The following is a 22,901-nucleotide window of genomic DNA, read 5'->3' as shown; positions in this document are numbered from 1 at the left end:
CTTCCATGTCAGGAAATTTCAAAGGTTATCACCATAACAGAATGCATACATGCTACCACTATAAATGTATTGTTATCCAGATTCAAATACAGTCTCCCAATCATTTGGTTATCACCTGTCCAGCACTCCAGATTAATTAAAACAATGAACAACAAACCAGCCAAGACATGTATATCCTGCAAATCAAGTGGAACACCCCTGCATTAAACTAAATGAAAATGCCTTCTTGTGCATGTCAAAGCATTCCTTTTAAAAAATGTTCTTACCTACAAACTATTAACTGACAACAGTTATCATGCTGGGAGTTTCCTAGCTGAAAGGATAAAGCTCCCAAGGAAAAACTCAACATCCATCTGTCCAGAGGCTCTTGTGGGTTCTACAACAGTGTTAGTGAGATATGCTGGAGGTCTTGGTTTTGAGTTACAAATGATGGCTAATACTATCCTTTCACTTCAATGATTCTAACAGTGTCTAAGTACAAACACGTAAACAACAAATGCAAACTACTAAATGGCAGATACTACAAACCTTTAGAATGCAAACTGAAAAAGAAAAAGCCTATTCTGCTCAATATTGTTGGACTACGGTTAACCCAACCACTGTCCAAGCTCAAACACTGAAAGATCATTATCAAAAATTGCTTCCAAATATCAGGACAGTATACCTCAGGACATAAGACTATTGGATGACATAAAACTATAAAAAAGGAAACTTATATGACATTTATGCAATCTAATAAATGTTGCTACTTCAGAGATGTCAGCTACTTTCAATACAAAATGTGCTCACTATTTTACCTATCACTACATTTGTCAATTCATATTTCATAAGGCCACACTAGTTCTCTATAGTGACATTCACAAACGCTTGCTGTTAAGTTCCACCACTTCAACTTACTGTGGTAAATCTAAGTTACATTCAGCTCCTGTTTTCTGATAAATTATTCTACTACTCTTTTTCACATGGCATTTGTGGCAGTGAACTCATGAATTATTAACACATGGGCACCCTAGTGTTACAGCTGTGATATACAAATTATAATCCATTATTCACATCAAAACTGATAACATTTTCATCAGTCCACTTGCATACTATTGCACTGTCTAATTTTGACATTTACTGCACTGTATCTCAACTTACTTTAGGTATTGACTATGCTGCATACTAACAAGTTTATAAATCAAGATAACTACAAAATAGATATATTACTTCACACTACTTGTAATGGTTCCATGATGTAGGTGTATTTATTAGCATTACTCACTGTATGTTTTACTTTCAGTATAACATTTAGTGCTATGCCATGCTATATAATTGAATTTTTGTTACATTTTATGTTTCACAATTGATGTTATCTGCCAATAAGGCTTGGGCCATGGCTGAAAATGTTTCTCAGATGGACCAATTCACTTTCCCAGTTAACAAAATGTGTGCATGCGTGTGTGTGTGTGTGTGTGTGTGTGTGTGTGTGTGTGTGTGTGTGTATGCATATGTATACATACATGAACAGTAATATTCCCTCGCAAAGTTGGTTGAATGAGACTTATGTTCCACTAATGTGTATTGGCAGTGTTAGTCCTCCAATGCAGATTATACCCATATGATCTGAACAAGCCCCACAACTTCTATAACGTGGAATGCAATCATGGAAGCATGTTTTTTGTACTACTAGATCCTCCTTTCCTTTCCACACCTATCCTAAGTTTTGGCTTTTTGGCATTAAGCCTACTTTTTTACTCCATCCCTAGTCATTATTTGGGCCTGGAACAAATTGATTAGTACAGCATTTATCGGACTTTTATTTAAACACTGGAAATCAATGCCATCTTAATGGAAACCTCTCTTTCTCACTCAAGTTTATCAACTGGGAACCTCCTAAAACTGATATGGTAGAATGGTTGAACTTCAGATATTAGTCATGTAACAATGTAAATGTGACTGGATTGCACAATCTGACATTGGCAACAGAGTGGTACTAATTCCTTTAGTAAGCAGAATAAGTGGTTTCTCAGCTGGTGCATTTGACTTTTATTGGTAATGTACTTTACTTACACTATGAAATAAATATACAAGTTGTTTAATATTTTAATGTTGATGAAACCGTTTTCTGTTAGTTATACTTTCTTGTGTTGTTTTGTATATCACATTACAGACAATCTGATAATATATTTCCACGTATTCCTACTCAGCAACAGCTCCTCGTGGTCCTGCAGAGTGGTGCTAGCAGCAGAGAAATGAAAAGAGTGACTGCTTTCAAGATTTAAGTATATTTTACTGCTATTATCTGTGCGACCGTCTTTCCTCGCCGAAATGCGAGTTTAATCTGCTCTTTTGCCTGTTTTAACCTTGTTTTTTGTGATTTCCAATACCTGCCCTTTTAAAAGTTTGTTTGTTTGAATTTAACTGTTGAGGCTGCTCACTCATGTGCGCTAGCCTGTGTTAAGATTTTACTGTACTTTTTCTGCTGTTTGTTCTGTTAAAAAAGAAAAAAAAAATATATACTTGTTTCCCGCCTTTCCTGACCTAGAATAGTCCCTAATACAGGCATTGCTGTATTCTGGACTTTAGAATAGTTCCTGTGTTGTCCATTTCCTTACCAAGATAGAAGGAAGCTTCTTTGTTCACCAGTGGGAGTGGGGAGCTTTGAGCAGCCTATCTGTCCCTGGAGGAGTGACCTCAGCACAAGAATCTTGCAGTTTATTGGCCGTTTTGGGCTAATTTCTAACTCTTTTAAGTTCCCTATATAAAAACCCGCTTTGGTGCGTTTTTTCGCTTGTTCCTACTCAGCAACAGCTCATCGTGGTCCTGCAGAGTAGTGCTAGCAGCAGAGAAATGAAAAGAGTGACTGCTTCCAAGATTTAAGTATATTTTACTGCTATTACCTGTGCGACCTTCTTTCCTCGCTGAAAAGCGAGTTTAATCTGCTCTTTTGCCTGCTTTAAGCTTTTTTTTTGTGATTTCCAATACCTGCACTTTTAAAAGTTTGTTTCTTTGAATTTAACTGTTGAGGCTGCTCACGCAAGTGCACTAGCCTGTGTTAAGATTTTACTGTACTTTTTCTGCTGTTTGTTCTGTTAAAAAAGAGAAAAAAAAATCCTTGTTTCCCGCCTTTCCTGACCTAGAATAGTCCCTAATACAGGCATTGCTGTATTCTGGACTTTAGAATAGTTCTTGTGTTGCCCATTTCCTTACTTGGATAGAAGGAAGCTTCTTTGTTCACCAGTGGGAGTGGGGAGCTTTGAGCAGCCTATCTGTCCCTGGAGGAGTGACCTCAGCATAAGAATCTTGTAGTTTATTGGCCGTTTCGGGCTAATTTCTAGCTCTTTTAAGTTCCCAGTATAAAAACCCGCTTTGGCGCGGTTTTTCGCTTGTTCCTACTCAGCAACAGCTCCTCGTGGTCCTGCAGAGTGGTGCTAGCAGCAGAGAAATGAAAAGAGTAACTGCTTCCAAGATTTAAGTATATTTTACTGCTATTACCTGTGCGACCGTCTTTCCTCGCCGAAAAGCGAGTTTAATCTGCTCTTTTGCCTGTTTTAAGCTTGTTTTTTTGTGATTTCCAATACCTGCACTTTTAAAAGTTTGTTTGTTTGAATTTAACTGTTGAGGCTGCTCACTCAAGTGCGCTAGCCTGTGTTAAGATTTTACTGTACTTTTTCTGCTGTTTGTTCTGTTAAAAAAGAAAAAAACAAAAAAAATCCTTGTTTCCCACCTTTCCTGACCTACATTAGTCCCTAATACAGGCATTGCTGTATTCTGGACTTTAGAATAGTTCCTGTGTTGCCCATTTCCTTACTTGGATAGAAGGAAGCTTCTTTGTTCACCAGTGGGAGTGGGGAGCTTTGAGCATCCTATCTGTCCCTGGAGGAGTGACCTCAGCACAAGAATCTTGTAGTTTATTGGCCGTTTTGGGCTAATTTCTAGCTTTTTTAAGTTCCCTGTATAAAAACCCGCTTTGGTGCGGTTTTTCGCTTGTTCCAACTCAGCAACAGCTCCTCGTGGTCCTGCAGAGTGGTGCTAGCAGCAGAGAAACGAAAAGAGTGACTGCTTCCAAGATTTAAGTATATTTTACTGCTATTACCTGTTCGACCGTCTTTCCTCGCCGAAAAGCGAGTTTAATCTACTCTTTTGCCTGTTTTAAGCTTGTTTTTTGTGATTTCCAATACCTGCCCTTTTAAAAGTTTGTTTGTTTGAATTTAACTGTTGAGGCTTCTCACTCAAGTGCGCTAGCCTGTGTTAAGATTTTACTGTACTTTTTCTGCTGTTTGTTCTGTTAAAAAAGAAAAAAAAACAAAAAAATATCCTTGTTTCTCGCCTTTCCTGACCTAGAATAGTCCTTAATACAGGCATTGCTGTATTCTGGACTTTAGAATAGTTCCTGTGTTGCCCATTTCCTTACTTGGATAGAAGGAAGCTTCTTTGTTCACCAGTGGGAGTGGGGAGCTTTGAGCAGCCTATCTGTCCCTGGAGGAGTGACCTCAGCACAAGAATCTTATAGTTTATTGGCCGTTTTGGGCTCATTTTTAGCTCTTTTAAGTTCCCTGTATAAAAACCTGCTTTGGCGAGGGTTTGCACGAATTTGCGCATAGCGCAGCATCGGGCAGCGCCGCTTAACCAGGCTTAAACCATTCTCGGCTCCACAAAGTCTGCTCTTCACTTTTTCCCTTAGATCTGCTCTATCTCTCAAGTAAAGACTCATTTAACATAGCACTTGCTCTTACAAGCAATTATATAAGTTAGCACTAATAAAGTAATAGCACTACCTCCTCATATACTCCCTTGGAGTACTCGTCCCCTATTAGTCCTTTTTGTCAGCCATAAAGGAGTTACTTATACTATACCGGCATGTCCAAAGGTCATTTGCTAGTTTCCTCTCCAGTCCAGCTGGTGAATCTGGGAATCCTAGGGCAATGTTACAACTGCCTCATGTACACAGACAACCCTCTCCTCCTCCCAACAAGTACTAATATATGTGAGAGATGCAACCATATAGCCAAACTGGAGGCTAAGCTCTCTCAACGCAGTACTGGTGCAGCCAATCAGGAGGAGAAGGTAACCATACACACCACAAATCCAGTCACACATAGACCCACCACATCTCAAACCAAACACAAACACACTAAAACATACTCGGAGGCTCTAAATACAAATCTGCCTAAGCAGCAGAGACCTCCAAAGCAGACATCCAAGCAACCTCTACCACAAAACAAAAAAAGTAAAACACATACTTCACAAAATCAGTGTGCCAAACAGTCACAGCCCTTAAGGCCAAACAACACACCTGATACACTTGTAATAGGTGACTCTATTGTCAGGCACACTGACGTCCCACTCACCAGGCTGAACAAGGAGAAGGTCACGGTGAGCTGCCTGTCGGGCGCCAGGATCCGCCACATAACACAAGCACTCAGGTCACTCCAGAGCAAGTACAAATATGACTCGGTCATTGTCCATGCTGGTGTGAATGACCTGAGCCTTACCTCCCTGGACTACATGAAAAGAGACATAGAGGAGCTCTCAGATCATGTAGCCCAGACAGGTATGACCCTGACCTTGAGTAGCATCTTACCCTCACCAAAAATGATGCCACAGTATAAAGAAAAAATGATCAATTTTAACAATTGGCTAAAGTTCTGGTGTCATTCAAAGGGGATCCAGTGTCTGTCAGCCTGGGATGACATGCTCGACAAGCCACGTTGCTTCGCTAGGGACGGCTTGCACCTGTCACCTCTGGGATTTCGGATACTGGCAAAGGCTCTTGCCACCCCCACAGTGCCTTTTTTAGGCAAGGCTCAAAAGACAAACCCACCTCCATAGACAACACAAGGAAAAATAAACTAAGGGTAATGCTACTCAACACCAGAAGTCTAAACCTCAAACTGCAATCACTCGAAGCTCTCCTCAGCATGGAGAATATCGATGTCTGTGCAGTAACAGAGACCTGGTTCAAGGCTCCCGAGAGCACCCCAGCACTACCAGGTTATAACTCATACCATGCTTTTCGGCCCCAAAACTCGGACCGAACCACAAAAGGAGGGGGAGTATCCATATTCATCAAGGATACCCACACCTCCAGGTTAGTGGCACTGCACGAAGCATTGGAAACCATCCATGTGCAACTAACAGTGGGCAAAACTGCCTTTCAGTTTGCAGCCTGCTACAGACCACCGTCCCAGACTCTGGAACCTCACGTGGCTTTCCTGAGAACACTGGAGAATATGAAGGTCTCTCCAAACACCTTTAAACTGGGAGACTTCAACTACCCAAACATAGACTGGGAGCACTACTCAAGCCCCAACAGCCTAGCCCAGAGATTCCTAGAATTTATAAACTCAAATGCTATGGAACAACTGGTCACCACGCCTACAAGAGGGGAAAACATACTGGACCTGATCATCACAAACATGGGGGCTCTATGCTCTACACTAGAGGTACACCCCTCATTGGTAAGATCAGACCACAAATTAATCTCGCTGGACATCCACATCCTGACCCCACCACCACCCCAGAAAACCACAGTAAAAAACTTCTCCAAGGCTAATTTCACACTTCTCAAAACCGAGGTGAATTCACTCAAAGCCCCTGGGCCAGTGGAAACTACGGCCCAAACTGCAGAATCCTTTATAAACGCATTCTATGGACATCTTCAGGAATGCATGGATCATGCAATCCCTAATAAAACCAAGACACAATCCTCCAAAGGCAGGCGTCCTGTCTGGTGGACCACTGCCATAAATAAGCTATACAACAAAAGGAGGAAGCTACTGCAGGATAGAGCAAAATCCCTCAATAAGAAAGCATCACTGATCAGTACTAGCAAAAAACTACGGTCCCTCATAAAATCTTCCAAGGCCAGCTTCGAGAGAAAAATTGCACAAGACACTAAAGATAACCACAAGCCCTTCTTTAGTTATGTTAGAAACCTGGGTGGCAACTCCCAGATATGTTCTGAGTTAGTCCAAAATGACAAAAAATACACTGAACCCACAGACATTGCCAACATTCTGGTGGATAGGTTCAGTGCAAACTTCTCCCCCCCTTCCCCCCAAAAGAGCAAATATCTATCCCAGCAGAGAGTTGTCTCCCTGTCATCTCAGATGCTCAGGTGACAGCTGCTCTCTCCAAAGCAAAAAACACAGCATCAATGGGACTGGACGGTGTCCCGGACTGCGTCCTACATGAGCTCCAAGAAGAGCTAAAACCTCATATTAGGTTACTGTTCAATCTCAGCCTTATTACAGGATATGTACCCAGGGAATGGCGTACAGCAACAGTGGTCCCACTCCACAAAGGTGGTGCCGCAACGGACCCTGGAAACTATCGCCCCATAAGCCTGACTAGCCTAGCCTGCAAAGCTATGGAGCGGATCATCATGGAACTCATAAACAAAGACATTGGGGAACTACAGACGCTAGATCCTGCACAATTCGGCTTTGTTAAGGGCAGATCCTGCCTCTTGAACCTGGCAGACTTCTTCGAAACAGTCACCAAGGCCATAGATGAAGGGAAGGTAGTCCACACAGCCTACCTGGACCTCGCAAAAGCCTTCGACACCATACCCCACTCTGGCATCATAGATAAGCTCTCCAGCCTAAATATTAACCCCTACGTCATAAGATGGGTTGCAAACTGGCTGAAGGACAGAACCCACATGGTCAGAATTGCGAGTGCCATGTCAGACTCTAAACCTGTTACATGTGGCGTCCCACAGGGCTCAGTCCTGGGACCGCTCTTGTTCGGTATATATTTTTCAGAGGTACAGGCCAACACGGAAGGACTATGGCCGACCAAGTTCGCGGACGACTGCAAACTGGGTGCCATAATCGACTCTCCAGCTGACACAGGCATCCTCCAGAAGGGTCTCACAGAGACGGACAACTGCTGCCAAAGCCATGGCCTAAAACTAAATGCCAAGAAGTGTATAGTCATCCCCTTTGGGAAAAACAAAGTGCCCACAAACTACCACATAGGCGGTAATCCATTAAGTACGGAGGAACCTGGGAACCCAAGTTTATAGTAATCTCTCCTTTGATAACCACGTTGCCAAAGTGGTTAGAAAGACCTTCTATATAGCCCACCTTATCATGAAAGGGTTCACATCTAGATCAAGGGAGGTCATTGTGCCCCTTTACTCATCCGTCATCAGGCCCATAATTGAATAGAATGCCCCGTTTGGGATGTACCTTACCCGACACATGCAGCAACTGGAAAGACCACAAAAGTACCTCACCAAGAGGATCAAGGGTCTCAAACAGATGACCTATGCTGCCAGGTTAAAGAAACTCCAGCTCTACTCAGTTGCATACCGCCTGCTTAGAGGAGATCTGTGCCTGACGTATAAAGCCATGTCCAACCCAGAATTAATGGACATGCTCCACCTCAAAAAATCCAAATCCACTAGAGCTATGCGCTCAAGGGACTTGAATCTCAACACAGAAATTAATAGGACATGCTGGAGAGACAGATTTGTGACCCAGAGGCTCCCAGCACTCTGGAATAGAATCCCAGTCCATATCAGGCAGAGCCCCTCGCTGACTCTCTTCAAGAGAAATCTTGACGAGTGGATGGGAGATCATAGGTTCACCCCGGGGATCACTTCTGTGTCACTACTAGACAGAGGCACATTAAACTAACCTAAAAGGGGCACAGTAAAACCCATTTTTAAGGGGTGGCGAAAGCCAAACACACTCTGGCTAGGCTGATAAATGCCCTAGGGCATATAGCCTAATATCAACCTATGAACCTAGGAACCTATATGCAAGTGATATGTCTTTCAATGTACTGTATGACAAATAAAGGAAATACGTTTAAAAAAATAAATAACTGAACTCTGCAATCAATACTTTCCATTGGAAATCACAGCTGATGCTCACCATATTTTTTTGGAGATCTCATGTTTTTGCAAACCATGCAGTTGTTATATGCCTCCCACATTGGGGTAAAAGGGTAAAGACACCCCCCCCCCCCCCACAAAATTGCTTTAGTTTTGTTTTTTGTTGGGACGAAGTTACAAATAGTTGTTTTTGCTCAGCTGTCTAGCTGTGATCTTGTCCAGATGTAACTTACCAAGTCAAAGTAGAATTGTGCATGCCTGGTACTAACCAGTGAGGAAATAAGAACTAGACACTGTGCAAATAAGGTTAAAGTATAGCACAAGAGTTTGAGTACATATAAAGAAAGTACTGGCATCATGATGTACAGCCAGAAGGTATGTCACTTGTGATGCTGGAAGACATGAAAACCCCAATTATCCTAATAAGATGCCACAGTGCTGAAAGTAAACTCTATTCATGCCCTTGAAAAATGACACACTACTTGGTACATGTCTTAATTACATTACAATATACTTCCAGGAAAAAAGAAACCCGTAATCAGCATTACATTTTGTCTGAGAACAGCTTAGCAACTGCCTTTTGATCACAGGCTACTACAATCTTACCTTATGCAGCTGAATTGCCATCTCTTGCATTTCTGCCTCAAGACGATCAGCATAAGTTTGCTCCAGCGCATTGCTGGGTGGCCGGGCACTACTGTGCCATCGTGCAATGGCTGAAGTCATCTTTCGTTTAGGCCCAAATAATCTGTAGAATAAGAGTAATACATTCAGTTACTATATTTTGTCTCCACTCAATTAATATTGAACACACTGAAGATAATGGGTGTGATAAAATGTACAAAACTGTTTAATTAACAAACCAAAACTTAGTAATTAACAAGATCCAGGTTTCTTTCTACTATTCTTTACAATAACTGTCTTGTGCATCTTCTCTCTTACCTTTTACTATGTACACTAGATATAAAAAGTGTACACACTCCTGTTAAAATGCCAGTTTTTTGTGATATAAAAAATGAGACCACAATAAATAATTTCAAAACTTTTTCCACCTTTAATGTGACCTATAAACTATACAATTCAATTGAAAAACAAAAATCTGTTAGGGGAAAAAATATAAAAAATAAAAAACGTACCGTAAGTGTGCACACCCTTAAGCTAATACTTTGTTGAAGCACCTTTTGATTTAATTACAGCATTCAGTCTTCTTGGGTACACACCTGCAATCAATTAAAGAGACTGATTAACCCTAAAGTTCAGCTGTTCTAGTAAGATTTTCCTGACATTTACTCAGATGCCTGCTACAACAAAAGCCATGGTTCGCAGAGAGCTTACAAAGCATCAAAGGGATCTCATTGTTGAAAGGTATCGGTCAGGAGAAGGGTAGAAAAATTTTGCACAGCATTGGATATACCATGGAACACAGTGAAGACAGTCACCAAAAAGTGGAGAAAATATGGAACAACAGTGACGTTGCAAAGAACTGAAAATCTCTCCAAAATTGGTGAAAAGACAAGATGAAAACTGGTTAGGGAGGCTGCCAAGATACCTACAGCAACACTGAAGGAGCAAGAGGAATTTCTGGCAAGTACTGGTAGTGTACTACATGTGACAACAATTATCTGTATGTCTGGACTATGGGGGTAGGGTTGCAAGAAGGAAGCCTTTTCTTACACAAAAGAACATCCAGGCCTGGCTAAAATTTGCAAAACAATACATCAAGTCTCGCAAAAGCATGTGGTAAAATGTGTTACGATCTGATGAGACCAAGGTTGAACATTTTGGCCACAATTCTAAAAGGTACGTTTGGCACACAAACAACACTTCACATCACCAAAAGAACACCATCCCCACAGTGAAGCATGGTGGTGGCAGTATCATGCTTTGGGGTTGCCTTTTTTCAGCAGGAAGGAATTATAAACAGTTCCAAATACCAGTCACTTTTGGCCCAAAACCTTCAGGCATCTGCTAAAAAGCTGAAGATGAAGAGGAATTTCACCTTTCAACATGACAATGACCCCAAGCATACATCCAAACCAACAAAAGAATGGCTTTACCAGAAGAAAATTAAGTTTTGGAATGGCCCAGCCAGAGCGCAGACCTAAATCCAATAGAAAATCTGTAGGGTGACCTGAAGAGGGCTGTGCACAAGAGATGCCCTCGCAATGTGACAGATTTGGAGCGCTTTTGCAAGGAAAGAGTGGGCAAATATTGCTAAATCAATATGTGCCAAGCTGATAGACTCCTACCCAAGAAGACTGAATGCTGTAATTAAATCAAAAGGTGCTTCAACAAAGTATTAGTTTAAGGGTGTGCACACTTATGCAACCAGCTTATTGTATGTTTTTATTTTTTATATTTTTTCCCCTAACAGATTTGTTTGTTTTTCAATTGAATTGTACAGGTTATAGGGCACATTAAAGGTGTGAAAAGTTCTGAAATTATTTATTGTGGTTGGTCTCATTTTTTTATATCACAAAAACCTGGCATTTTAACAGGGGTGTGTACACTTTCTATATCCACTGTAACCGATCCTGTCATAGTTAAACTCAACCAGTGGCAGTTATAATGTCATCCTGCCTCACTTGATCCATCTTTCCATGTATCATGTCTACCCAATTTCAGTCAAGGTAAGCCAAACATTACCTGAGTGATACTGCATTTAAGAAGTATGGGCTTCCCTAGAATCAAAAGGGCCAGAAAACATAAATGGCTACCATACAGTGCTACATTTGTGTTCACCACTGCTCATAAGTTTCAAGAATATTATTTTGTAAAAAAAGTCTCTGGACTTGGTATTCCAACTTGTGGTTATGTCAGACTTAATGGTGGATTACTGTCTGACTCAGAGAACCATCCGACACATTTTAGTCTGGGCCTCTCACAGGCTAGGTCATCAGATACTGAGATGATCCAGATCACAGATGCAAAACATTAATAACAGTGACCTTGTCCCTGTCTTGGGTCAGCTTCTATTAAACTAGAGTACAGGTCTACAGTGGAGTTATTTCCTATGCTTCTGATCAAGCGGCCTCAATTCATGCATATTTGGTTCATTTTATAGCTTGAAAAGACTGGCAAGATACAACAGCTGTGTAAAATCTTACCATAACCATAGATGTCCTTCTCTTCTATATGTTGCAGTATTCGTACCATGAGGGAGTCCTCCACCAGCTGACTCGAACATCCGGCCAATATACAAAAGCCTAAAGCTACTGTGCAGTATGTGCAATGTCACACACAGAACTAGTCCAACATTGGTCATAAAGTGATGCTGGGCAAAAAGTGGACATCAGTACATACCAAGCCTCAGAAATGAATGCCCCAGGAAGAACACCAGCCTGAGATAGGTGAGGAAACACACAACTAGCAATCAGGCAAACATCAGGGGAAAGGCAGTGTGTGTGTGTGTGGGGGGGGGGGGGGAGGATACTGCAACATATAGAAGAGAAGGACATCTAAGGTTATGGAAAGATTTTACACAACTATTCTCTGTCCTTCTATTCATATGTTGCAGTATTCATAACATGAGCGAGAATACCAAAGCTCATGCAGAAGAAGGATTGGGCAGAGGGGCAGTAGCACTCTCTACAAACCCCTGCAGAACAGCCATTGCAAAACCAGCTCTAGACCTGGAAATGCCATCCAACTTGTAGTGTTTTGTGAAAGTGTGTACAGAAGATCAGTTAGCTGCTTCTAATATAGCGGACGTGTCCAGCCTTTGAAGAAAGCACCTGAAGAGGACACAGCTCTAGTGGAATGAGCTTTTACTGGGGATGCAACAGTTTTCCCATGAAACACATAGCAAAAGGAAATAGTTTTAGAAATCCAGAAGGAAACAGGCCTGCCCAGGGCCCTTAGGTGATAGGAAATGAAAAGGCGATCAGATTTCTTAATAACCTTGGTTTTGTCTAAATAAAATCTGATTTGTCTATGCATATCCAAGGTGTGTAAAATCCTCTCACTAGAGGATTATGTTGATGGAAAAAAGGTGGGCAGATTAATGGACTGATTAAGTGACAACTCATTCACCACCTTGGGCATAAAGGAGGGATTGGTGCGTAAGGAAACCTTAACCCTATGGAAAACTGTAAAGGGGAAGAGGTCATAAGTGCCTGAAATTCTGAGACCGTTCTGGCTGAGGTGATGGACACAAGAACTGTTTTCCAGGTAGAATGCTGAAGAAAAGAAGAACTTGCTGCTTCAAAAGGGGCCAAAGTAAGTTTCTCGAGAACAAAATTTAGACCCCAAGGAGAAGGAAAGTACAGTTGTGTACACTTACCATAAATGTAGATGTTCGAGTGTATTCACAGTTGCAGTCATCACATTTGTGTTATCTGCTTGTAGTAGCTCTCAGTCAGCCTGATTATCAAAGTCTTGGGTCCTGCATCGGTTGCTGTCTCATCTTCCGTGACGTCAGGTAGTCAGGGGTATAAAGCATGCAGACGACACCATTACATCAGTTTTTCTTGCCCCAGATGTCAGGTGCCCCCCGAATGGGAAGCAATTATATATATATATATATATATATATATATATATATATATATATATATATACATACACACACACACACACACACACACACACACACACACACACACACACACACACACACACACACACACACAAGGTTATACCTCCAAAAAAAAGCAAATACACCAAAAAGCTTTTAAACATAGTAAAGGAGAATAGAGGTATAGCCAAAAGAAGTCAGGGGGTTGGAGGAAGGGTAACCAGGACTGCAACAGTGAATACACTCGAACATCTACGTTTATGGTAAGTGTACACAACTGTACTATGTTCTTTGTATTTCACTGTTGCAGTCATCACATTTGGGTAGATTCCCAAAGCTAAGGATGGGAGGAGGAGGAATTTAGATAGCATTAGGATCAGCTATAAGGCCCTGCAAGACTGCAGTGGCAAAGCCAGCTCTGGATTTAGAGAAAATTGGCAAATGGTAATGCTTGGATGGTAGGGACACCCCTGAGAAAGGCTGTAGAGGTAGATGCAGCCCTGGTTGAATGTGGTCTAATCCCCTGTGGGATAGGTTTTCCATGGTGCTTATAACAGAAATGAATGCAATGGCCTATCCATTTAGAAATGGTTTGCTTTGAAATAGCCTTCCCCTCTGCCCCTGCAGCAAATGCCACCAGCAGTTGTTCAGATTTCCTTTTAGGTTTAGTCCTGTCCAAGTAAAATCTAAGTTGTCTGTGCACATCTAAGGAGTGCAGTATCCGTTCCCCTTTGTTTTGTGGATTAGAAAACAAGAGTGGCAAATGAATGGACTGATTAACAGCCACACTGGATACTACCCTGGGCATGAAGGAGGGATTGGTCCTGAGGGACACCCTGTCCACATGAAAGATGGTGAAAGGCTCCACTGCCATAAGAGCTTGTAACTCAGATGCCCTTCTGGCTGAAGTGATTGCTAAAAGGAAGGCTGTTTTCCAAGAAAGGAATTTAATTCTGCACTTGCACCTGACTCAAAAGGAGGTAGAGGGAGTTTTTCCAATACAAAGTTAAGGTCCCAGGCTGGAGTTTGGGCTCTCCTGGGTGGTCTTAAGTTTTTGGCCCCCTCTAAGGAACTACTTGAGCAGTGGATGAGAGAAGAGGGGTGGTTCTGTGTTGTAATGAGGTGAAATGGCTGAGGCATGAATTCTGATGGAGGAAAAAGAAAGGCCTTTGTGAAGCATCTCAGTTAAGTATTGAAGAATATGAGGTAAATTGGGAGCTGCTGTGCCCATCCCTTGAGTTTGGTTACAGGCAAAGAATCTTTTCCATTTTTCAGCATAAGATTTTCTAGTACTAGGCCTCCTTGCCTCCAAAATGACATCCAACACTTGTTTACTGAGGGATGGTAACGGAGAGATTAGGTAATTAGCCAGGCTGCCAGGTTCAGGGTTTGAAGCTGAGGGTTCAGAATCTGGCCCTCCTGCTGTGACAGCAAGGTAGGGGTTTGAGGCAGGTGCCATGGAGCCAGCAGTGACACACTGCACAAGAGGGGGTACCAGTGTTGGCATGACCAGTCTGGTGCGATCAGTATTGTCCTTGGTTTGTCCTGTTTGATCTTTAGTAGTACTTTGGAGAGGAGAGGCAGAGGAGGAAAGGCATAAACTGATAGATTTTTCCCAGCTGAAGGACAGGGCATCCACTTTCCAGGCTTGTTTGTGGGGAGTCCTTGTGCAGAATTTGTCCAATTGGTAGTTCTGGGGGGAGGCAAACAGGTCTATATCTGGACCAGCCCATTTGTTTATCAACATGTTAAAAGTCTTTGGTTCCAGTTTACACTTGTGTGGGTCCATGAGATTTCTGCTTAGTTCGTCTGCCAGTATATTTAGTTTTCCTGGCAGGAATTGAGCCTGTAGATGCACTTGGTAGCTCAAGGCTGTATTCCACAGAGCCATGGCTAGTCTGCAGAGGGGGTATGAATGGGTACCCCCCTGCTTGTTTATGTACCACATGACAGTGGTGTTGTCCGTCTTTACCATTAATTGTCCTGGAAGAATGTGGCCCTTGAAGGCTGTCAGAGCATGCTGTACAGCTAACATTTCTTTTTGATTGATCTGCAGGTGGATTTGACTTGGTTTCCATTAACCCTGAATGCACTTCCCTGCCAAGTGAGCCCCCCATGCATAGTCTGATGCATCTGTTGTTAGGGTTTGGGCGGCAGGGGGTAGAGTGAATGGTAGTCCTTTGTTTTGGTGGCAGGCCTCTGCCCACCAAAGGAACTCTAACTGTAGGCAAGGTATGATAGAAATCATTGCTTCTAGATCCTGAGAATGTTGACACCATAGGCTTTTTAGATACCATTGTAGTTTCCTCATATGCAGTTTTGCATATGGAATTAGTAGAATGCAGGAGGCCATGAACCCCAAGGCTTGTAGTATTTGTCTTGCAGATAGCAGGGTTTTTGTGGCCATCAGTTTGAAGTAAGTTGTCAAATGAATTTGTTTCTCTGGTGTGAGGAAAGCCATCTGGGAAGTTGTGTTCAAGCTTGCTCCCAGGAATATAATTTGTTGACAGGGTACAAGATATGATTTATTTTCTTTTATGGTGTACCCCAGACAAGTTAGCACCTTTTGTACAAATGCCAGATAATTCAAAAGTATGTCCTGGCTTTAAAGCTGCCTGAATTAGACAATCGTCCAGGTATGGGTATATTTGAGTATTTCTTTGCCTGCAAAATGCAATGACTGGGGCTAGGCACTTTGTGAATACCCTGGGCGCAATAGATAAGCCAAAGGGCAATGCAGAGAACTGACAGTGCATGTAGCCTGCTATGAAGCGTAGTTATCTTCTGCAAGATTCCCTGATTGGGATGTGCAGGTAGGCTTCCTTTAAATCCAGTGTTGCCAACTAGGCATCATTGCCTAGCATAGGAAGCAACTAGTAAAGAGTTAGCATCTTGAATTTTGGGATCACCAAAAAGATGTTTAGGATAGAAAGGTCTAGGATAGGACGCCATGAGTTGTCTTTTCTGGGTACCAGGAAAAGTCTTGAGTAGAAACCTTGTCCCTTTTCCTCTTCTGGTACAGTCTGAATAGCCCTTATGCTTAAGACAGAGAGTATTTGCTTTTGAGCCTCTGCCCACTGATCTGGGGGTAGATCTGGCCAACTGTTTGGGGATGGTAATATGTGGAAGTGAAATCTGTATCCTTGGGAAACTATATTTAAAACCCATTTGTCCTGGGTAATGAGTTCCCAGTTTTTTGCAGAGCAATCTTTCCCCCTAAAGGAACAGTCAGTTGAGAAGTGCTTGGAAGTTTTAAAGTTAAGTCATTGAGACAGCTTACCATATGGGGGAGTCTTACTACTCCCTGATTTGGAAGTGGAAGCCCCCCACTGTTTAGTCCTGTGCGTACCCTGGGACTGAAGCCTGGGTGTTCTGCTGGTTCTGGGTTTGGACTGAGAAGGCCTGGAAGAGGCAGGAAAGGACCAATTCTTAGAGGGCCAATGCCTACTAAATCTTGGAGGCTGTACCTGTAGGAAATCTTTAACAGTTTGCATAGATTTAGCTTTTTCCTCCATATTTTTAAGTACTTCTTCTGCTTTGTTGCCAAACAGGCGGTCCTGATTTAAGAGAGCATCTAGCAATTTAGCTTTAACATGATCTGGCAAGAATTGCTCCTTAAGCCAAGCATGCCTTCTAAGTACAAACCCAGTGACAGCAGCCCTGCAAGATGCCTCTAGTGAATCAAAACCACATTGCAAATTATGTTTTCCAACTTGTTCAGCAGAATGCATTAAATCCTGTAAATCCTTATTTTCAGCACAGTCAGGAATCAACATCATTTTCTGTTTAAGCAATCCAATAATATGCTGCTGATACTTTAACATATGAAACTGGCAGTTTAAGGCCCTAATGGCCAAGGTTGCAGAAGTGTATACCTTCTTACCCCATCTATCCAGCGCCCTGGAATCTCTATCAGACGGATTGTTGGCAGTAGTAGCCTTAATGCCCTTGGGTCCCTGTGAAATGCTCTCAGGATCCACAGTAGGATTTTTAAAAAGGAACTTGTGAGAGTCAGGAACCCTGTAATATCTATCAGATTTTCTGGGAGCAGGAGGTAAAGAATCTGGGGCCAAGCTAGATTCTGAAAAGGCATCATCAACAATGTCTAGTACAGGAGGGATAGCTAAAGGCCTGTGTTGGGGCAGGAGTAAGAAATCCCTAAGCCTCTTTTTAGACTCAGAGTAATCCTGGCTTTCCCAGTGATAATGCTCCTTAAGAGTATACAAGGTTTCACCAAAAACAGAAATCCTCTGGGGGGAAGCAGAGGGAATAGAGTCCTCTGCATCAGAATCATCACAGGTAGATATCCTGGTCATCAGAGGAAAAGTACAGTTTTGTACCTACCATAAATGTAGATGTCCGAACTGGATAGCATCTGCAGTCATAACAGCTGGGTTGTCCTGTCGTCAGGCAGCCCGTCAGTCGGCCGGATTCCAAAGTCCGGGTCCGGCTTCGGCTGATGTCGCTCTCCATCCGACGTCATCTCTGTTGGACTTCGGGTATAAAGGCATCAGCCGACGCCATTTTCCTCAGTGTTTCTTGCCCCAGATGCCAGAAGCCCTCCTGAAGGCTAAAAATTTTGGATAGATGCCAATGTTTCCAAAAGGATAGAGGTAAACACAAAAATAAGCATGTATGTACATATATACAAACAAATACACCATAAAAGACTCCCCCCCATCAGCTAGCTATTAGGAGGGTAAACACCCTAGGAGTACCTCAGAGGGGAAGGAGGGAGGGTAATCCTGACTGCAGATGCTATCCAGTTCGGACATCTACATTTATGGTAGGTACAAAACTGTACTATGTCCTTCATGGATGCATCTGCAGTCATAACAGCTGGGTAGAATACCATAGCCAACTAGGGGGAGGAGGATAAAGGTAGATTATGGTGTGTTTAGGATCCCTTGCAGTACAGCAGTGGCAAACCCTGCTCGGGATCTGGAATATAGAGGCAAATTATAATGCTTGGCAAATGTATGCACGGAGGTCCAAGTAGCCGCCTCAATAATGTCTTTGGTAGCCACTCCTCGTAAGAAGGCTGTGGTAGTGGCTGTTGCCCTTGTAGAATGAGGTCTTATGTTCTGTGGAATTGGTTTTCCATGGAAGGAGTAACAGAATCGTATACAATTTGCTATCCATTTGGAGATTGTCTGTTTGGAAATAGCTTTTCCCTCTCTTCCTGTTGCATAGGCCACAAAAAGTTGGTCAGTCTTTCTGCTGCTTTTGGTTCTGTCCAAGTAGTAGCGTAGCTGTCTATGTACATCCAAGGTATGCAGTATTCTTTCCCCTCTGTTTTGTGGGTTGGGAAAGAAGGTAGGTAGGTGGATTGCCTGGTTTAAAGACACTCTGGATACCACCTTAGGCATAAATGTTGGATTAGTCCTCATGGATACTCTATCTTGGTGGAAGATTAGGAAGGGTTGCACTGCCATTAAGGCCTGTAGTTCTGAAACCCTCCTTGCTGAGGTAATTGCCAGTAGGAAAGCAGTTTTCCATGACAGGTGTTGTAAGTCTGCTGTTGCTGCTGGCTCAAAGGGTGCTAGTGTTAACTTTTCTAGTACGAAATTTAGGTCCCAAGCTGGCAATGGTGGTTTTCTTGGAGGTTTTACATTCTTGATTCCTCTGAGAAATTGTCTGAGCAGAGGGTGTGAAAAAACAGGTGGATCAAAGCTGTATTCTGCTGAAATAGCTGATGCATGTATCTTGATGGAGGAGTAGGACAGGCCTGAATGGAGAAGTTCGGCCAGATACTCCAGGATGTTAGGCATATCTATGTTTGACACATCTTTTCCTCTTTTAGAACTCCAGCTGACAAATCTTTTCCATTTTCCAGCGTAGTTCCTTCTTGTTGAAGGTCTGCGTGCTTCAAGAATAATGTCTTTAACTCTTTGGGAAAGTTCTTGATTAGCTGCTGCTATGCGATGTTCCATGCAGTCAGTTGTAAGGTTTTCAGGTTTGGATGTATGGTGCTGTAGTTGTTCTGAGTTAGCATCAAAGGCATCAGGGGTATTGGCCACATATTGTTCCGAGACAAGCTCCTTAGTAGTGGATACCAGTGTTGTCTTGGCCAGTTTGGAGCTATCAGGATTATCCTTGGATTTTCTTCCTTGATTTTTAGTAGTACTTTGTGTATCAAGGGGAGAGGTGGGAATGCATAAACTGTTAGGCCCTTCCAGCTGAAGGAGAGCGAATCCACTTTCCATGCTAGTGGGTGAAATGTCCTTGTGCAGAATTTTTTGAGTTGGTGATTGTGAGGAGATGCAAATAGATCTATCTGAGGCATTCCCCACTTCTTTGTAATGGTCTTGAAGATGTCCGGGTGCAGGTGCCATTCGTGAGCATCTGATGTGGTCCTGCTTAAAATGTCCGCTAGAGTATTTTCTTTTCCTGGTACAAATCTTGCTTGCAGCTGAATGTTGTAGCTGAGTGCCAGGGTCCACAGTTCCAAAGTCATTCTGCATAGGGGGTATGAATGAGTGCCTCCCTGTTTGTTGATGTACCACATGACTGTGGTGTTGTCTGTCCTTATCAACAGCTGGCCCTCTTTGAGAAATGGTCTGAACTTTTGGATGGCCAGTTTTACAGCCAGCATTTCTTTTAGGTTGATGTGCAGGTGAAGTTGATCCTGAGTCCACAATCCTTGCACGCATTTGTCCAGCATGTGGGCCCCCATCCTAGGTCTGAAGCATCTGTTGTAATGCTCTGGCTTGCTTGACATCTGTGAAAGGGAAGGCCTGGGTTGGACCGGCATGCCTGGGCCCACCATAGGAACTCCTGTTTTAAGCATGGAATTAGTGGGATTTCTGTTTCGAGGCTGTGCCTGTGTTGGGACCATAAATTCCGTGAGGTACCACTGTAGTTTTCTCATATGTAGTCTGGCAAATGGAACCAAAATTATGCATGATGCCATGAAGCCCAAGGCCTGCAGAACTTTTCTTGCTGTTAATTTGTTCAGCTTTGTTAGTGACAAGAAGTAAAGAGGGAGTTCTTTTGTTTTTCTGTAGTTAGGAATGCCATTTGTCTCACTGTGTCCAATTCCGCTCCCAAGAATGTCCTTGTTTGGGATGGTATCAGTCTTGACTTTTGTAGATTGACTGTGTATCCCAGTGCTTGTAGCAAGTAAATGACCCTTTGCAAATCTGTTGTCAACTTGCTTTTGTTGTCCCCTTGTAGCAGGCAGTCGTCCAGGTATGGGTAGATATGAATTCCCTGTAGTCTGCAGTATGCGATTACTGATGCCAGGCATTTTGTGAATACTCTGGGCGCAGTAGATAAGCCAAAAGGCAATGCTGAGAATTGATAGTGCTCTGATCCTGCAAGAAATCTGAGGTATCTTCTGCAGATTGGTCGAATAGGGACGTGCAGGTATGCCTCCTTGAGATCTAGAGTTACCAGCCAACACTCCTTGCCCAGCATGGGAAGAAGTTGCTGTAGGGTCAGCATTTTGAATTTTGGGACAATGATGTATGTATTCAAGGTGGACAGGTCGAGAATTGGTCTCCAACTTTTTTCCTTTCTTGGAACTAGGAACAGTCTGGAGTAGAACCCCTTTCCTTGCTCCGCTGCAGGCACTTTTTCCACAGCTCTCATGTTTGCTAACTCCATTATCTGTTGTAAAGCTTTTGTTTTTTGATTTGGAGGTAGATTTGGCATTCCTCTTTTGACTGGTATAGTGTGGAAGTGGAATCGGTAACCTTGATGTATAATTTGCAGAATCCACTTGTCTTTTATTATGTGGTGCCAGTTCTTTGCAAATAAAGATAACCTTCCGCCTAGTGGAGCTGCTATTTGCTCCCTGGTAGGCGGTTTTAGGAGTAAGTCACTGTGGCTGTGTTGAAGTAGAGGCAGTGGCTGTGTCTGTGCCTCGGTTGTTACCTTGCCACTGTCGTCCTCTGTAGGCACTTCCTCTGGCTTGGTTTCTGCCTCTGGAACGTCTATTCCTGCCCCTTTGAAATCTTGTGGAGTCAGGAAAGGACCAATTCTTGGCAGGCCAGTTCCTGCTAAACCTTGGGGGTTGAACCTGCAGGAAATCTTTAACAGTTTGAACTGATTTTGCCTTTTCTTCCATTTTCTTCATAACCTGCTGGGCAGGTGCACCAAACAAACTTGTCTTATCCATAGGAGCATCTAACAATTTAGCTTTAACGTGATCTGGTAGAGCTTGCTCCTTTAGCCATGCATGCCTTCTTATCACTGTGCCAGTCATGGCTGATCTAAATGAAGCCTCCAGTGCATCATAGCCACATTTTAAGGAATGGTTACTAACCTGTTGTATGTTATTTACCATTTCTAATACATATTTCTTGTCAAGAGCTTCATCAGTGGATAATTTTTTAGTTAACTGATCAAGCATAAACTCTTGGTATTGAATCATGTGAAACTGGCAGTTTAAAGCTCTAGCTGAGAGAGTAGCTGAAGTGTATACTTTTTTACCCCATCTGTCTAATGCCCTTGCTTCCCTTTCAGAAGGAGTAGGGGTTTTAGCTATGGTCGCTGCAACTGCCTTGGGACCCTGGGATATAGTTTCTGGGTCTGCAAGGGGGGCCTTGTAAAGGTGGTGATGAGTGTCAGGTACCCTGTAAAATCTGTCTGGTTTGGCAGGGGCTGGGGGTAATGAGTCTGGAGCAGAGCAGACATCATTAAAAGCGTCATCTACCACAGAAAGAACAGGAGGTATAGCCAAGGGCCTGTGCTGTGGAAGGTGCAGAAAGGTTCTAAGTCTTTACCGCGAATTTGAGAATTCTTGATGCTGCCATTGGAACTGCTCCCGCATGGCATGCAAGGTTTCCCCAAAGGAGAATTCTTCTGGAGGAAGCAGCTGGAATGGATTCTTCAGCATCAGAATCCTCAAAATTAGAGAAAGGGGCCTCTGGCTGGTCAGTAATGTCTGATTCATCTGCAGAATCATCAGAGGACACTGGCTCAGGGGGCTCTGCCCTAGGTCTCTTATCTGGGGGCTGAGAGGCCCTGTCTGGGTGAGGTTGAGATCCTCTAATTAAAGAAATCAAATCTTCTGCCAAGGTGAGCATTTGAGAACTAGAAGAGGGCCTGGATGAGGGTGGTTTAAGAGGCACTGATTTGGTAGACTTGGCTGCTTTAGCCCTGGCAAAGGCCTTAATGGACATGGCTGCTGGAGGCCTAGCAGCACCACGTGCTGGGGTAGAGACATCCAGGGGAATGGTGTCTGATAAGTCAGTGGGTAAAGGTTCAGAGGCCGATTCAAGAATTGTAGCAGGGGCCTCAAGTGTAGAGATTGATTCGGCTGTACCTAGATCAGTTTTCTCGGTTTCGGCCGAAACCGAGACACTCGCGGTTTGCTTAAGCGTGGTTTCAGCCGAAACCGCGGACCGCGAGTGTCGGTCTTTTTCTTTGCGTTTTTTGGCAGAAAGTGTAGTCGGAGGTTCCGACGACATAATGTAAGCAAAGTCAGAACCGAAAAACTGTTCTGCAAACTCCGACCGGCGCCTAAGCGTTCGTCGGTTGAAGGAAGCACAGGCCGAACAGGCTGCTACGTCGTGGGCTGGGCCTAAACAAGGCAGACAGTAAGAATGGA

At 43.1% G+C, this 22,901-nt stretch overlaps 1 protein-coding gene across 1 annotated transcript in view; it reads right to left on the bottom strand.

The window, feature by feature from the left end:
- The window catches only part of ANKS3 (ankyrin repeat and sterile alpha motif domain containing 3), a 1,450,330-nt gene that overhangs the window by 403,128 nt on the left and 1,024,301 nt on the right, over positions 1–22,901 (bottom strand). Inside the window, exon 12 of the mRNA XM_044089324.1 lies at positions 9,437–9,578. Coding sequence (XP_043945259.1) covers positions 9,437–9,578 — 142 coding nt within the window. The remainder of the gene's footprint in view (positions 1–9,436; positions 9,579–22,901) is intronic.

This window comes from Protopterus annectens, chromosome 12.part0 (genome assembly GCF_019279795.1).
Source record: "Protopterus annectens isolate FY-2018-M chromosome 12.part0, PAN1.0, whole genome shotgun sequence".
Lineage (NCBI taxonomy): Eukaryota > Metazoa > Chordata > Ceratodontiformes > Protopteridae > Protopterus > Protopterus annectens.
The sequence above is the reverse complement of the archived record's forward strand: the minus strand, read 5'-3'. Positions and strand labels throughout refer to the sequence as shown.